The sequence below is a fragment of the Danio rerio genome, chromosome 12, assembly GCF_049306965.1.
Source record: "Danio rerio strain Tuebingen ecotype United States chromosome 12, GRCz12tu, whole genome shotgun sequence".
Classification (NCBI taxonomy): Eukaryota; Metazoa; Chordata; class Actinopteri; order Cypriniformes; family Danionidae; genus Danio; species Danio rerio.
The window spans coordinates 8162085-8178916 of NC_133187.1; the positions used below are offsets into that span (position 1 = coordinate 8162085).

Below are 16832 nucleotides of genomic sequence, written 5' to 3' on the forward strand. Positions count from 1 at the left end.
GATGTGTGTGCGCTGCAGTTCCAGTCCAAACCGGTAAACGATGACAATACAGCAGGGACACGTGTTGCCGGGATCATCTGCCGCCTTTCCCATCTTAAAGGGGCAAGGGTGTTTTATGCACTTATTAACGTGTCGCTGCAGCAAAAAAGGGTAGTCCTCAGACTGACCATCCTAATGTGGTTCCAATCGTTTGTTTCTTCTGTAGAACACAAAAGGAGATATCTTGTAAAATATCCATGCTCCTCCATCTGTAGTCTCAGAAAACACATGGCAGCTGCTTTGGCAATTAAGTGGCTAATTTAGATGAATTTCAACAATCTCTCCTACATTTTCTTTTCTGTTGTGCTGTGGAGGTTAGTTTGGAGGTGTAACCTTACAGATTGCAAAATTCATCATTAACCCTTGTGCACTGTTCAAATTGTCTGCCCTTTTGTTATGAAAACGGAATTAAACTGATGTAAAAGAGTATTGGATATTTTTTTTCTTTATTTTTTTTTTTGCATAAATCTGTTAATCAACCTCAGTCCTGATCAAAACTACTAAATTGTTAAGAAAATTACAGGATTTTTAACTCTAATTGCCAAATTCATAAATTATGTCACTGATTTGGTGAAAAAACACAAAATGACATTTTCATTATGAAAATTAACTGTTGACTGGATTTTAGAACATCTTTTAGCAAAATGTTTAATGTTATAGCTCAATTTTTATTATTTTAACTAACAAATTAAACTGTAAAATGTGTGGCACACATGTTTTTCTTGTATGCAAATGTAATGCCAAAATACCTTACTGGCAATGTTCTAAGATACATAATGCAAATTGCATTTGTTATGATTCTCACACACCGCTCAAAAGACCAAACCATTCCCATGGAATATCCACCTCTGTACTATCAGCTTTGTTTGTAAATATAAACTATAAAATACACATTTAAAACCCTCAATCTTTATCAAAGGAGGCCCTTGAAATTCTGCCAATGGGACAGACATCAGTGTTGTCCTTCTGCTAAATTTCTCACAGCTTCAATCCAAGGTCTTTTTGTTCCAGGGGAATGCCCTGCTATAAAGAATAAAAGGTTCTCACAATACTCTCATTATGTGAAACACCATTAAAGACACGCATAATGAAAGATTATGCTTATATATTTACTTTGAAGAATGTAAAATAATAATAATAATAATTGAGACTTGTGTTTGCGTAATGTTTCATCGACAACCAGTATATCTTCTACAATGCAACCCAACCAACAAAACACAAAGTATTTTTAGAGACAGTTTGCCCAAAATGAAAAATTCTCTCATAATTTATTTACCCTTCACCTTTTCAATTGAACACGAAAGATATTTAAAAAAATATATGTTATATAAAAAAATATGTAACCAACTTGCATAGTAGAAAAAACTAAAGCTATGGTTACAGGTTTCCAACATTCTTCAAAATATTTTCTTTTGTGTTCAACAGAATTTTTTTTTCTAAACTTCCAACTTACAGTACTCTCTTCTGTTAAACAGAAAAGAAGATCTTTTGAAGAATGTTCAAAACAGGTAACCATTGACTTCCGTAGTAATTGTTTTTTTCTATTATGGATGTCTATGGTTACAGCCAGGTTTTTAGCTTTCTTCAAAATATCTTCTTTTCTGTTCATTCATTTTCTTTTCAGCTTAGTCCCTTTAATCAGGGGTCGTATCCAGCATATGTTGTTTACGCAGCGGATACCCTTCCAGCTGCAACCAATCACTGGGAAACACCAATACATTCTCATTCACACACATACATTATGGACAATTTAGCCTACCCAATTCACCTATATCACGTTTTTTTGGACTTGTGGGGGAAACATGAGCACCGGGAGGAAACCCACACAAACACGGTGAGAACAGTATATCTTTTCCAATGCAACTCAACTAATAGAAACACAAAGCATTTCAATTTAAAGAGACTTCATTTTAAACAGTGAAAAATTCTGTCGATTTATTCACCCTTCACCTCTTTTTCAATTGAACACAAAATATATTTTAAAAAATGTTATACAAAAATCTGTAACCATCGACTTCCATAGTAAGAAAAACAAACGCTTTTGTTAAAAGTTTCCAACATTCTTCATAATATCTTCTTTTGTGTTCAACAGAAAAAAAATATATAGATTGTAAATAGACCAAAACCATTTGACCTACTTTTTGTCTTGTTAAACAGAAAATAAGATATTTTAAAGAATGTTCAAAACCGGTAACCATTGACTTCTATAGTAGTTGTTTTTTTCTACTATGGATGTCTATGGGTACAGCCAGGTTTTCAGCTTTCTTCAAAATATCTTCTGCTGCCTTCAAATGGAAAGAAAAGGTTTGCAATCACTTAGAGGTGAGTACATTTTCAGTTTTACGTGAGACATCCCTGCAAATAAAACCCGAAAAGACAGAGATCATCAAGTTCTGATCATCATCAATGTTTTAATAACCAAAAATAACCATGACATAATGTTTCTACTATACAAAAATCACGAAACGCACAGCCTGTACCTGTTTCAAATGGACCAGAAATTATCATCTGCTCGACAAACAAACAAACCACGGAATAGCCGAACCACATTTTAAGGCTTTAATAGTCGGATGTGGGGATAAGCTAGACGACGCTTACATTTAGCAACACTACAGTGAGTTAAGGCTCAAAGGTGTCCTATCGGTTAATGATAGCAGTAAAATTAGCAAACGTTACATTCATTCGTCAACCGAAAAAAAAAACAAAAAGATCTAGTCAGGCCAACAAAATGACTAAAAGGAACGAAAACAAATGCAGAAACACAGAATTAAAAAACAAAGACATGACTATTTACAGTAATACGGTAAACAAGTGAAACGTCAACTTAAATATACGCATCCTCGATTAAATGAACGAAGCTCTAAAGACAAAATCAAACTGATTTAAAGACACACCATGTGCTAATAAGAAGAGCACAGATGTCAAGCTGCAGCAAACACTGTTGTTTTGCATCTATGTACACTTGCAGTGTCCACATGGCCATGGCAACCAATCTTAAACAGCTCACTTAACTACAAACAAGCTGGTTAGTACCAGGAAAAGAATCATTGGTTTGCTTTGATCTGCAGTACATCTGCATGAAATTACTTATTCACAGTATTTAAAAAGCGCTTTCTTCCGTCTACTTGCTTTCAGCTGCACCAACTCTGGGATTTATTTGGTAACTCCTACAAAAACTGATTACAAGCATAAACTAATGGAGGTAACACTTAAAAAGTGACTTCCATATGGTTTTTGCAAAGCATACAACAAGTTATTTACCCAAGCTTGGACTTGCTTCCAAGCACAATTGTTCAAATGCAGAATTTCTGAAGGTAAAATAAAACTATACATATATAATCACAGTGGTATCAGACACTGTTTGTGCAGAGGTGAGTTTATGAGAAGGCAAACGCTCTACAGAAACACACTCAAACCCTGTTCCTGGAGATCTACCTTCCTGCAGATTTCAGCCCAAACACAGCTGAACCAATTAATTAGGACCTGAACAGTGGCTGATAATTACAGGCAGGTGTGTTTGATATGGGTTGGAGCTGAAATCTGAGGGAGGTGGATCTCCAGGAACAGGGTTGGTCCCCCCTGCTCTAGTCTTCCTTAATCTACACTACAGGCGTCAAATCCAGTTCCTGGAGTGCCACAGCTCTGCAGAGTTTGGCTGTAGCCCTAATTAAACACACCTGATCAAACTAATTAAGTCCTTCAGACTTGTTTGAAACCTACAAGTGAGTGGGTTTGATTAGGGTTGGAACTAAACTGTGCAGAGCTGCGGCCCTCCAGGAACTGGATTTGACACCTTTGATGTACACCAGTGGTCATCAAACTTGTTCCTGAAGGGCCGGTGTCCTGCACATTTTAGCTCCAACCCTAATCAAACACACCTGAACAAGCTAATCAAGGTCTTGCTAGGTATACTTGAATTATCCAGGCAGGTGTGTTGAGGCAAGTTGGAGCAAAACCATACAAGGGACACCGGCCCTCCAGGACCGAGATTGGTGACCCCTGATCTACACCTTCAATGTCTTGGAGAACATATATAAAGCTTCTAGAACACATTGGGAAAATTAAAGTGTGGCATTACTATAGCAGCTGCAAAAAGACAGTCATTTAAACAAGTCACTTAATGTGCAGGTCATATTTCAATTCAAAATCAATCTGAATACACTGAAAACATCTGTAAATGAGCAGTTTTCTGTATTTTGTGATTCATAATTTTTATTTTTCTACATTTATTCATGCTTTTGAATTGCATTATGGGATCTTATTCATTCTTCCGACGACTTTTAGCATTGAAAGGTTTGAAAAAGTGACTTTTTTGAACATCTTTAATAGTTTAAAGTGATATATTGTTTGGGTTGGTGTTGTATGTTACAGTAATATACTGTACTGCTACTGCATTTTCTGTTTTTTACATACTTGTTTCCCGATATATTGTTTCAAACTACTGAAATGTAACGTTTTACTAAAAGAGTAAATCTGGAAAGTTTCGGAAATTGTTTCTCAACTTTTTTCATTTACAATTACTAAGACTTTTGAGAGTGAAATATGCCCTAGATCATAGGTCTCAAACTCTATTCCTCGAGGGCCGCAGCTCTGCACGGTTTAGCTTTGACCCTAATCAAACACCGCTGATTCAACTAATTATGGTATTCGAGAACACCTTGATTATTTGGATCAGCTGTGTTTGATTAGGGTTGGAGCAAAACAGAGCTGCAGCCCTCCAAAAATCGAGATTGAGACCTATGCCCTAGACCAGTGTTTCTCAACCATGTTCCTGGAGGACAACCAGCTCTGCACATTTCCATGGCTCTTTAACCAAACACACCTGATTTAGATCATCAGATCATTAGCAGAGACTGAAAGCCATGTAAATGTACAAAGGAGACATCCAAAACATGCAGTGCTGGTAGTCCTGCAGGAGCGTGGTTGAGAAACACTGCCCTAGACATTTCTTTGTGAGATTTAGCATGATTGGCATATTTTACAGCTATGTTTATGAGGCAACTATAAAACACATTTGCTGTATAAGCTGAATTTAGTTTTTATTCTTGTTCTGAGACAAGATATTAATAATATCACCGAAACATATCAAAAAGTAACATTAAAGTTTAATCTATAAATGCTTTGACTGTGATTTTAACTTGTGGCTTTCTATGATGTTTAGTGACTGACACTTTTAAAGTGATTGAACATGAGAAAATATCCAACTATAAAAAAATATTTGATGCACATTATATTCTTGGTAATATTTTTAGTATTTCACAGCAATTTCTAAGAGATTGCTTGGGTGTATATCATTTGACACACACTTAGAGTACGAAGTACCAGCTAAAAGTGTGCTATAGATTCCCTCTGAATGCCTTAAGAGCATCTCAAGCACAAAATATGAAGAGCACAGATGAATGGCTTATGTGTGAGATGGTGAAGATTACAGTGTAGCAGCTCTGTTTCGAGTCTTTTTCTGATGCTGCAATGGTTTAAGGCTGCTGTGGAGCATTGTGGGAGAACACTGGATGTGCGATGGGTGGAGGAGGTGGCGGCGGCTGGACACCAGCTTGTGTGTTGGGGGAAGGTGGCGGCGTAGGCCGCTTGAATTTGTCTGGACTGTTGCTTCGCCTTGGAGAAGGTCTCTGCAAAGGAAAAGACAATTCAGTTAAATAAATAATCTAATTAAAACTTATTTTGTTTATTTAATTTCATGCTCTCTGCAATCATTAAAAGCAATTTACTAAATGTATTTTTTAAATTATTTTCTCATTAATAAATTTATTTGCTTATTTATTTATTTATTTATTTATTTATATATATATATATATATATATATATATATATATATATATATATATATATATATATATATATATATATGTATATATATATATATATATATATATATATTCTTTTATATACTTATGTATTTATTTACTTATGCACTCATTTATTTACTTAATTTATTTATTCTATTATTTATTTTCTGATCAATTCATTTATTTTTCTTATTAATTTATTAAATTATTTATTCTCTTGTTTATTTATTTACTTATTTACTAATGTATTTATTTATTTATGCACTTATTTACTTTATTTTCTTATTAATTAATTTTCTTATTTATCTATTTTCTTATTAATTTATATACTTATTTATTCTCTTATTTATTATATTTACTAACTATTGTATTTATTTATTTACTTATGCACTTATTTGTTTACTTATTGATTTATTTAGCAATAATTTATTTAATCTCTTATTTTCTGATTAATTCATTTATTTTCTTATAATTTTTTTTCTATTTATCTATTTTCTTATTAATTAATTAATTTATTTACTCAATGTATTTATTTATTTACTTACTAATGTATTTATTTACTTATTTATAAACATTCATTTACTTATTAATTTATTTATTCTCTTATTTATTTTCTGATTAATTTACTTATTCTCTTATTTATTTAATTATTCATTCACTTAATGTATTTATTTATTTATTTAATTATTAATGTATTTATTTACTTGTCCGTTCAATTTTTTTACTAGTTTTCTTTACTTATTACTACTTAAGCAAATAACTAAGTAAATGTAAATTTATTTATATTTTTTTTGCCACAGCTTTACTTGTTAAACTAACATACAAGAATAAAGTAATTTGCAATTTAAATGGTCAGTTGTACAGTCGCTGGTCACACATCTCAACTGCCAAATGATGTTTATTTTCGTGGATACTGGAACACAAGTGATTTTTTATTTATTTATTTTTTTTTACATTAAATGATCACAAATGTAACATTTGGTTGCTAAACTTTTATGAAAACAATTGTATTTGCTCCAATTGATAGATGCTTGATTAGATTTAAATAAAGAAATAAAGATGTTTAAATGCCTAGTTCGCTACACCCCAGTTGTTAATGAATGTTATTTCAATTTGCTTGAGTTATCAATTACATTTAGAGATATTTTCAGATTTTTATCAAATTTTCCTCTGAATAAATGTCAATATTAAAAGGATTTAACAAAATTAAATCTGTTTTTCTCTTAATGCAATTTAATACTAGACATGCTTATGATAAATTCTATCATATTCTGTTGGATTTATCAATTGTATATTTACAACCAAATTAAATGTGTTATGATTTATGCTTTCTTTCTGTCTTTTTTTTCACCCTCCTCTCCGTTTGCTCAGCCCTTAGGTTTCTTATTGGTTTACCATTCTGTCCATCATCATGACATTTTCGGTTCCACGAATCCCAAGACGAGCCGCAAGGATTTAAAGCCCTGACAGACCAGTGTGTGAGGTGCGCTCTGCCTCCGCGTACCATTTGTGCTCCACGCAATTTGTTTGCAATGCTTTGTCTATTCAGTGATTTATTATCTCAGTTTACTGTGGTAATTCAAGTCTGCTGGTTGAACTTCGTTGGCTTTAAGTAACATAATGTGACGGTTGTTGTGTGATTCTAAACTAAGCTTTGACAGACTTATCCGGTTTGTTTTAGTTTAGATTGATGTTTGTTAGATTAGCTTGAGTGTTTTGCCACCTGTGTACTTTGAGTTTTGTAGTTTAATTTAGTTCGGGTGTCGTGTACACTAAATATCTCTGTTTTATTTGTGTTTCTTTTTGACGCCTAGTTTAGACTTTAGATTTAAGGATTGTTTTGTTAACTTCTTTGATTTGGCTTACACTCGTTGTTTTTGTTTTAAGATAATAATTATAAATGTTTATTTCTTTTTCCCCCCCATTTATTATTGTTACATATTGTTTTAACTATTGAGTAAAAAGCTTAAATAAGAGAATTGATTCTTGCCTCATTCTGGATCTGTCGCACAAATTACACCTGTCTCACCTAAAAGTTACAGCATCCCACTTTAACATCTTAAACACGTAACAAATGACTTCACATATTAAATGCAATTTAATGCTAGATATGTTTACTATAAATACTAATACATTCTTGTTTATTTTTTTTACTATAATTACATAGATGTTTATAATTTTACAAGACAGGAATAATTTAAATGTTTTGATATCAACTTAAAGTATAAAGGCTACAAAGCGTGTATTGCGATTTTGTAACTATTGACATACATTTGAGCTGTGTAACATGGATATTTTCTGAAAAAGCAGGAACTACAAGATCACTTTTGAACCTGACAATCATAAACAGTTAGTAAAGCTCAATCTCATCACTTGGATTGTAAACTACTTTCTATAAACTGCTGACATTTTAGCTTTAATGAGCCACAATTATCTTTTGTGCAGGTTATGTAACAATAAATAAGTTATGTAATCTTAGATCAAGCGGAAGAACAGGCTGGTTTCTGCAGATGGCAAACGTTTGAAATATAACCCGACTGACCTTTCACACATAATAAACACAATAAAACAAGATAAAGGCCCACATAGAAAAAGTGCTGATTGTATCTGCAGAAAACGGTTCAACTGAACTGCTCTATGAAATGTATATTAAGATGCAGTCACTGTCATTTCAGTCAAATTTAGCAAGCTATTAAAATAAACTACTAACTGTAACATTAATAGCAACATGAATGATTTCTTATTACATATTCTTTCAAATTAACCTGTGTGTCATACACTACCTGAATTTTTAAGAACAAAAAAATAGTAGCTTGACTTCAAGTTGATCATTTGGTATCATAAGTGGCTTATATGAAAGGCAAAGGCCTCTAGATTACGCTTATTTTACCGAAATAAAACATGATCATGCCTTGATTTTTAATGATTTACTGAGGACAGTAAGGTCTGACTTTGCTTAGACAAATGTCTTGTTACTTAACAGAAATAATGTACAGTAGAATATAAAGTAATGCTGCAGTGGACAAAGAATTAATATTGTGTATGACTTGTGTTTATTAAAGACCTGTAACATGAAACAATGGAGACAACGCACCATCAGAATCACAATATCGTAAACATTGTACTGCTGACTTAAAGAATTAATATAAGATTATGTCGTACTTTGATGATTTTAAACAGAAGCATAAGCAGAAAGCTCAGATCAGAAGGAACTCACTGCAATGCCGTGCGAGGCTCCTACATGTGCATGCAGGCCGGGTGAGTTGTAGTAGGACATGCCTGCTCTGGTAAGCGTAGTTGGTGGAGTAAAGCCCACTGTGTGACTTACATACGACAGTCCTGCAGAATAAAACAAAAGAGGTACGCACAGTCAGCAAATTCAACAAGCAAGTTCAATATTAATGCAGAAAATATACACCAGTAAATTCATACTGTAAAACAATGTGTTGTGTAGTTTACAGTGCAATTCAGGTATAACTGGTTGAAAATATTTGAAAGAACAAAGAACAGTCAGTCTCAAACTGGCCACTGCTACACAAAAAATTTGAGGAATATTAAGTCTTTTGTGAGATGAAAAGCCTTAAATCAAGCAACTTTGACACAGAATATATTAAAACTAAATTATAATAATCCAGTCCCCATTCGTATTCATTACCCAAAAAGTACCATTTGGAAATTATTCAAAATTCTCACCTTATGCTCCACTTGAAGAGTCACACTGAAAAGTAAATGAAGTATTCATAGCGCTTTACTTTTTTCCACTTTTTTAATTTTACAGCTTTTTCCAAAATGGATTAAATTAATTTATTTCCTCAACATTCTACAAACAATACTCCATAATGACAATGTGAACAGATTTTTTTGTTGTTGCAAATTTATTAAAAATAAAAAATCTGTAAAATCACATGGACATCAGTATTCACAGCCTTTGCCGTGAAGCTCTAAATTGAGCTCAGGTACATTCTGTTTCCACGGATCATTCTTGAGATGTTTCAGCAGCTTAATTGGAGTTCACCCGTGGTCAATTCAGTTGATTGGACATGGTTTGTAAATGCATACACCTGTCTATATATAAGATCCCAGGGTTGACAGTGCGTGTCAAAGCACAAACCAAGCATGAAGACAAAGGAATTGTCTGTAGACCTCGAAGACAGGATTGTCAAGGCATAAGGCTGGGGAAGGTTACAGAAAAATTTCTGCTGCTCAGAGTTCCAATGAGCACAGTGGCCTCTATCATCCTTTAAGTGCAAGATGTTTGGAACCACCAGGACTCTTACTAGAGCTGGCCAGCCATCTAAGTTGAGTGATCGGGGGAAAAGGGCATTAGTTAGGGAGGCAATCAATAACCCGATGGTCACTCTGTATGAGCTCCAGCGTTGTTCTGTAAAGAGAGGAGAACCTTACAGAAGGACAACCATCTGTGCAGCAATCTACCAATCAGGCATGTATGGTAAAGTGGCCAGACGGAAGCCACTCCTTAGTAAAGTGCACATAGCAGCCTGCCTGGAATTTGCCAAAAGGCATCAGAAGGACTCTCAGACCATAAGAAACAAAATTCTCTGATCTGATGAACTCTTTGGAGTGAATGTCAGGTGTTACATTTGGAGAAAACCAGGCATCGCTCATCACCAGGCTAACACCATCCCTACAGTGAAGCATGGTGGAGGCAGCAAGAGCGTGAAGACTAGTCAGGATAGAGGGAAAGATGAATGCAACAATGTACAGAGACATCCTGAATGAAAACCTGCTTTAGAGTGCTCGTGACCTCAGACTTGGGCGACAGTTCATCTTCCAGCAGGAGAATGACCCAAAGCACACCACCAAAATATCAATGGAGTGGTTTCACAACAACTCAGTGAATGTCCTTGAGTGGCCCAGCCAGAGCCCAGACCTAAATCCTATTGAACATTTCTAGAGAGATCTGAAAATGGCTGTACACCGTCGCTTCCCATCCAACCTGACGGAGCTTGAGAAGTTCTGCAAAAAGGAATGGGCAAAAATTCCCAAAGAAAAGCTTGTGGCATCATATTCAAAAAGACTTAAGGCTAAGAAGGCTAAGAATTGAGCAAAGGCTGTGAATATTAATGTACATGTGATTTTTCAGCTTTTTTATTTGTAATAAATTTGCAACAATTTAAAAAACTATTTTTTTCCCAAATTGTCATTATGAGATATTATGTGTAGAATTTTGAGAAAATAAATTTATTTAATCCATTTTGTAAAAAGGCTGTAACATAAAAAAATGTGGAAAAAGTGAAGTGCTATGAATACTTTCCGGATGCACTGTATACACTATTTTCAGTGAACTTCAACCCTACAACTGCCTCACCTACAAAGAATGCATGCCTTGATTTTAGTCATTATTTGGCATGTTATTTTGTCTCAGTTGTGTTTAGACGGCAACATTCCCAATGACACAAAAACCCGCTTAAGCGTGCAGTTATTTTTTCGGTTATTTGCAAGTCAATTATTCATTCTGTACATCTGCTCTACTTTGGCAAGGAATGCTAGACAGACCTGTTTTTCGGGACAGGTGTACGTCTAACCTGACTGCAGTCGAATAATATTTACAAGCTCCGATTCAGTTTATGAACAATTAAAATGATCCGATGTAGAAGTGTAATATGCATCACACTAAAAAACAACAACAAAACTATGACATACAATATGACAGCTGCAATAGTGCTTCGTTTGAGTTTGTCTAGTATTTCTAAATAATATAGCTAAGAAATATCACACAAGCGAGCACACGGTTGCAAATGTGATACCTATTTTCACTCAGATAAAAATTACTAAATATAAACTAAATATAATAACAAATATAAAAGATATTGCTACGTTTCACGTATGTTTTGTGGTATTTTGTTGTTTGTTTTCTGTTTTGCACTCTTCTCTCTCTCTCTTGTTGTGGATCCTGTCCTGTTTCAGGTGTGCTACCATTGGTCGAGTGAGCTGTCAATCACCTTCGTCACTCAATCGGCGCGGCAATATGGATTGGGTCCGCGCAGCATAAAAGCCGTGTGCTTGCGCTGTTCTGGAGGAGTGCTTGGTTTCCCAGTCTCCTCACTTGTGTCGGCCGGACTGTTTACTTGTTCGTTCCGCTTGGTTCGTTTGCGAGTGCTGTGTTCTAGTTTTCTCTTTGTTGATATTGATTTATCAGTTAAACTTGTGCTGCTCAGGCTAATGTATAGTGAGATTTTGAACGATCTTTATGAGAATTGGATTACCTGAGATCTTGTTTTGCTAATGGCTAACAGTGTGTACTTTACGAGAATTCTAGTATTGCGAGCAGCTTAGTATAATTTTGTATTAGTTAGTTAATGGAGGCGTTGCCACATGTGTAATTATGTTTGTGAGTTATGAAGTTTAGTTAAGCTATGTGCTGAAGATTACGGTTTTGTTTCTGCATTTTTCTTTGATCAGTCAGTTTAGTGGGTTGGGGTTTAGTTAGTTCGTTTTGTTATATTTATTTCTTTGTTGTGGCAACACTCCTATTTTCTTTATTTAATTTGATTATTTAAAATTGCATTTATCTTCCATCTCATATTCATTGTTTGACATTATCCATTAATAAATACTTACTTTTTGTTTCACTTATCAAGCGGTTGTGTCTCCTCATTCTCCCAGCATCAATAGACTCACTGATTGTTACGTATCATCCATTTAATTATTTAACATCTTAAACACGTAACAATATATTTTGGACTCATATTATGTGTGTAAACTGTACGTGCATCATTTATTTAAGTACCAAAAAATGTGTGACCCGTAATCAAGAATAACTTGCTGGTTAAAATAATTAATGAATCAATGAATGAAAATGAATTAAGAATGCAGCATTATGTTTTTTTATCCAAGTAGACATGGTTTACCTGGTGAGATGGGTCTGCTGGAGGATGGGGATGGGCTGTAGGGAATGGGGCTGGATACGGTTCGAGGGCGCAGGCCTTGAGCAGACATCTCATTGAAGTACCTGCATAAAAATAGGTAGAGGTTAGGGCTGCACAATATAACATTTCAGCATCTATATCGCAATGAGTTACTGTATTCACATGCTGAGTTTATAAGTTAGGGTTTTTAGTTGAGTAGGAGCCAAAGTTAAGAACACACAAGATTTTTGGAGTCACAGAAGACTAATTCACTCATAATGGAGTGAAAGTGTCTCATACATATGTTTTTAACGCCTCTGACTGTGTAGGCAGAGACTTTAAAATATTCAGGCACATGAAAGTGTACTGTTTGGAACTAATAAAAATGTATTTATTGAATTATTTACACAATGAAGACTATACAGTGTTTGATTATATAAATAGCTACATCTTGTTGTACAGTCAGTGTTGTTACAGTGTTTGTACATTTGATTATTCTGTACCTGAATAATGTGATCTAGAATATTATTGGGAAGATAAAAGTTAAATATTTTATAAAAATCCCATTAATCTTCCGGAATAATCCCAAATAAGTCTAATTTAATTAATTCTTTCCAAAAAGAGCTATTCAAGCTATGTGGGCGAAATTGTTTTCATATGGCAGCAAACAAAATTTCACAATGTCTAATTTTTCCAATCTCGTGAAGCCGTAGTACAGGTTCAAATGTTTACCATTAAAATGAACTGTTAAAACAAACTGCATCAAGTGAAGTAGTAGGTGTTGCAAGAGGTATACACCATTAACCAATTAAATTTCTTCTTTTGTGTGTTTGTGGTATTTTGCGGTTACATAAAAAATATTTGAGTGTGTTTTTGTGCTGGAATTTCAGCTGGTTTAGACCTGTCATGAACAGCTGACTGCCAACGTTTTATTATCTGCATATTTTGTGCAGTGGTTAGTTCATAGCACTGACAGAAATTAATTATATAAGCACTCCACTTATATATTTGTGTTTGTTAAAAGCTAAGCCAACTTTACAACTGCCCTTGAGTTTTTTTTTTTAATCCATTTAGCAAATCTCCGGGTCTGGTGAGTGAACTATTAGCTTGGTATAAATAACTGAATCTGAGGTTTATAATGACATGTAAATATTAATTAAAATAATAAGACACAACAAAGCAGTTAGAAAATAAATTTAGAATCAACTAAAGATTTTTTTGCTAGAAATGACTAGTCTAACCTAAATCATACTGATGCTGCTAACAAAGACTACATATTTTTTTATTTTTTCTGAAGGTAAGATTTAACAGTTTACAGTACATTTAAGTTTTTCTTCGTAGTTTTACAAGGGCTGAAACCAAAATACTTGCACAATACATTATTTTTTTATATATATTTTTTTTCATCAGCAAAACCGTGTCAGTCTTGAGTCTTTCAAAAGGACATTGGTTTTGCAATTATCCTAAAAATACAACAACAAAAATGCTTGCTTTTGTGATATTACTTGGAAATATTTAATTTAGAACTATATCATATAAGGCCTGTGCTGATGCATATTTTTATAATTGGAAAAAAAAAAGCATTTTTAAATCATAAAATACGTGAAAGCATGGACTTGTGAAATTATAACGTCTTCTTTCACTTTATTAAAACAACTCTGAAATGTCGGCACAATAGCCTAGTGGTTAGCGTGCAGACATATGGTGCAATAGCACGTCAGGGCGTCACGAGTTCGAATCCCAGCTCGAGGACATTTCCCTACCCTACCCCCCCCCTCTCTCTCTCTCTCTCTCTCTCTCTCTCTCCCACTTCGCTTCCTGTCTCAAAAACTGTCCCATCTAATAAAGGCCAAAAATAAAAAAATAAATAAAAAAAACAACTCTGAGATTATTGTAGATTGTACAACCTAATCGGGCATTCACACTTAGGCCGTACTCACACTAGGTACAGTTGCCTCGAACCGGGCCAAAGCACGCTTGTCCCCCCTCCCGTCTCCCCCGACGGCCCGCGCTCACACCATACCGGGCCACGGCACGCTTACGTCATCGCTGCTGCGCTGTTCAGAAGCGCTCTTTATGGCAAGCCTTTTTAGCATTTAAATCTTTGTTCTGACTCCATAAATATATTTAGAGATATCTCTAATTATATTTTGACTAGTCATAATTATAATTCGACTAGTCAGAATAACAATTAGAGATGTCTACAATTGCAAATGTACTAGTACGAAATCAGATTGGAGATATCTGCAAATATATTATGACTAGTCATATTCCTCCATTGACTTCCATTGAAAAATATTTGCAGATATCTCTAACTGAGTTTTGACTCGTCACAATTGTAATTAGAGATATCTCTAACTGAGTTTTTACTAGTCATACAGATGTCTTTAATTCGTAATATTTAGAGATATTTACAAATATATTTGAAGATATCTCTAATTAATTTACTAATAGTCGAATTGCAGTTGTAGATATCTTGAATTGGATTTTTGACGAGTCAAAACTCAGAGATATCTGCAAATATTTTTCAATGGAAGTCAATGGAGGAATATGACTAGTCATAATATATTTGCAGGTATCTCCAATCTGATTTCGTACTAGTACATTTGCAATTGTAGATATCTCTAATTGTTATTCTGACAAGTCGAATTATAATAATGACTTGTCAAAATATATAATTATATCTCTAAATATATTTATGGATAGTCAGAACAAGGTTTAAATGTTAAAACGGCTTGCCATACGCTCTCATTTAGCAGCACAGTGGAGATTTCTCTAGTTATATCCTTTCAGTCGTTTGTTATGCAGTGACATGCAGTCAAATATTTCGCCAAACAGTCCTTAGGGATGCGGGGACACACAGTCAGATATTTTACCGAACAGATCCGCCACTTTTGGCGCTCATAAACAATCAAAGCTCTCGTGCTGCAGGAATGAGGAGGTCTGCTGAAGGCGCGCAGCTGGCGTGCTGTGAGGAGTTTGCGTCTTTAATAAACTACGGCAGTTTGCGATCACTGAACAGTAAGAATGATTAATAAATCCATATCAAACAGTCCCTTAAAAGTCACGTCTCGCTTTCGGTTTCGGGCTTTGGCGCGTTTCGCGCTCACACACAAGCGTACCGCGCCAAAGCCCAAGTGTACCGCGCTCAGGCACACCTCTTCCAACCGGGCCAGGGCCGGCCAAGTGAACCGTGCTTGAGCCCGATTCAGCGCACTCACACTTCTCAAACGATCCGGGAAACGGGCCTGGGCACGGTACGGATGGCATAGTGTGAGTAGGCCCTTAAAGTGTGAACATTGAGTTTACTCACTTCATTCACTCATTAAATTTGCTTCACAATAGATGCAGATTCGCATCATGGGTGGAGCATCTGCTGTCTGCCCGGTGACTTTAGTTTTATTGCTAAATGGCTAACATGGATTTTATGGCCCGTTTCCACTGAGTGGTGCGATACATTACGTTTTATGGTCATTTCCACTGCCAAAGGGTACCTAAAAGCGAACTATAGCGTACCACCTAGCACGAAAAAGAGGTACCAAAAGGAGGAGCTAGACATGCAGCTGAATGCTACTGGTTTACAGAGATACGTTACTTGCAGAAGTAGCAGAATGAAAACAATGAAAGCATCATTTTTAAATACACAGCCGAGACATTACACCGTAATAATATACATGGTCGACCCAAGCTCAAACAAACCTTGTCGTCGTCTTGATGTACAGCCATAAAGCCAAAAAGAACAAAATCTGCTGTGACCTGTTGTTGTTTTATGAGCCCGTCTAAAAGTGCGAGCGGTTTCACTTTGTCCAGAGAGTTAGCAATCGCGTCTATATTTGAAATAACGAACTTCTTGAGCTCATATTAATAAGGTGCCCGTGATTATTAAACGCACTCTGATACCCAATCCTTTTAGAAAGAGACAAACGCCAGAGTGAAGCACGAAAAAACATAAGGAGAAGCCGGAAAAAAACAGCAGCAAATTATGCTTTCTGCAACAAAGCATGAAGAAACTGCCCTGTTTAACTATTATCATCACCTTTTGTACTAATATGAACTTGGAATGACAGAATGACTCACTAACAGAGGCTACATGTGCTGCTGAAGAATAAAGACAGATATG

General features: G+C 35.0%; 1 protein-coding gene across 5 annotated transcripts in view; it reads right to left on the minus strand.

Annotated features, from left to right (window-relative positions):
* Positions 1-2430: 2430 nt before the first annotated feature.
* The window catches only part of ccdc6b (coiled-coil domain containing 6b), a 29398-nt gene continuing 14996 nt past the window's right edge, over positions 2431-16832 (minus strand). The window contains exons 7-11 of one of the 5 annotated variants that reach the window (XR_012387509.1): positions 12716-12816; positions 9061-9182; positions 4024-5666; positions 3643-3882; positions 2431-3474 (exon numbers count right to left, since the gene is read on the minus strand). Coding sequence is in view for 2 of the 5 variants with exons in the window: in NM_200241.2 (NP_956535.2) it covers positions 5514-5666; positions 9061-9182; positions 12716-12816 (376 nt within the window). In the remaining 3 variants the exon portion in view is untranslated. Of the gene's footprint in view, positions 5667-9060; positions 9183-12715; positions 12817-16832 lie in introns of all 5 variants that reach the window. The other 4 variants (XR_012387507.1, XR_012387508.1, NM_200241.2 and 1 more) reach the window with 4 other exon arrangements.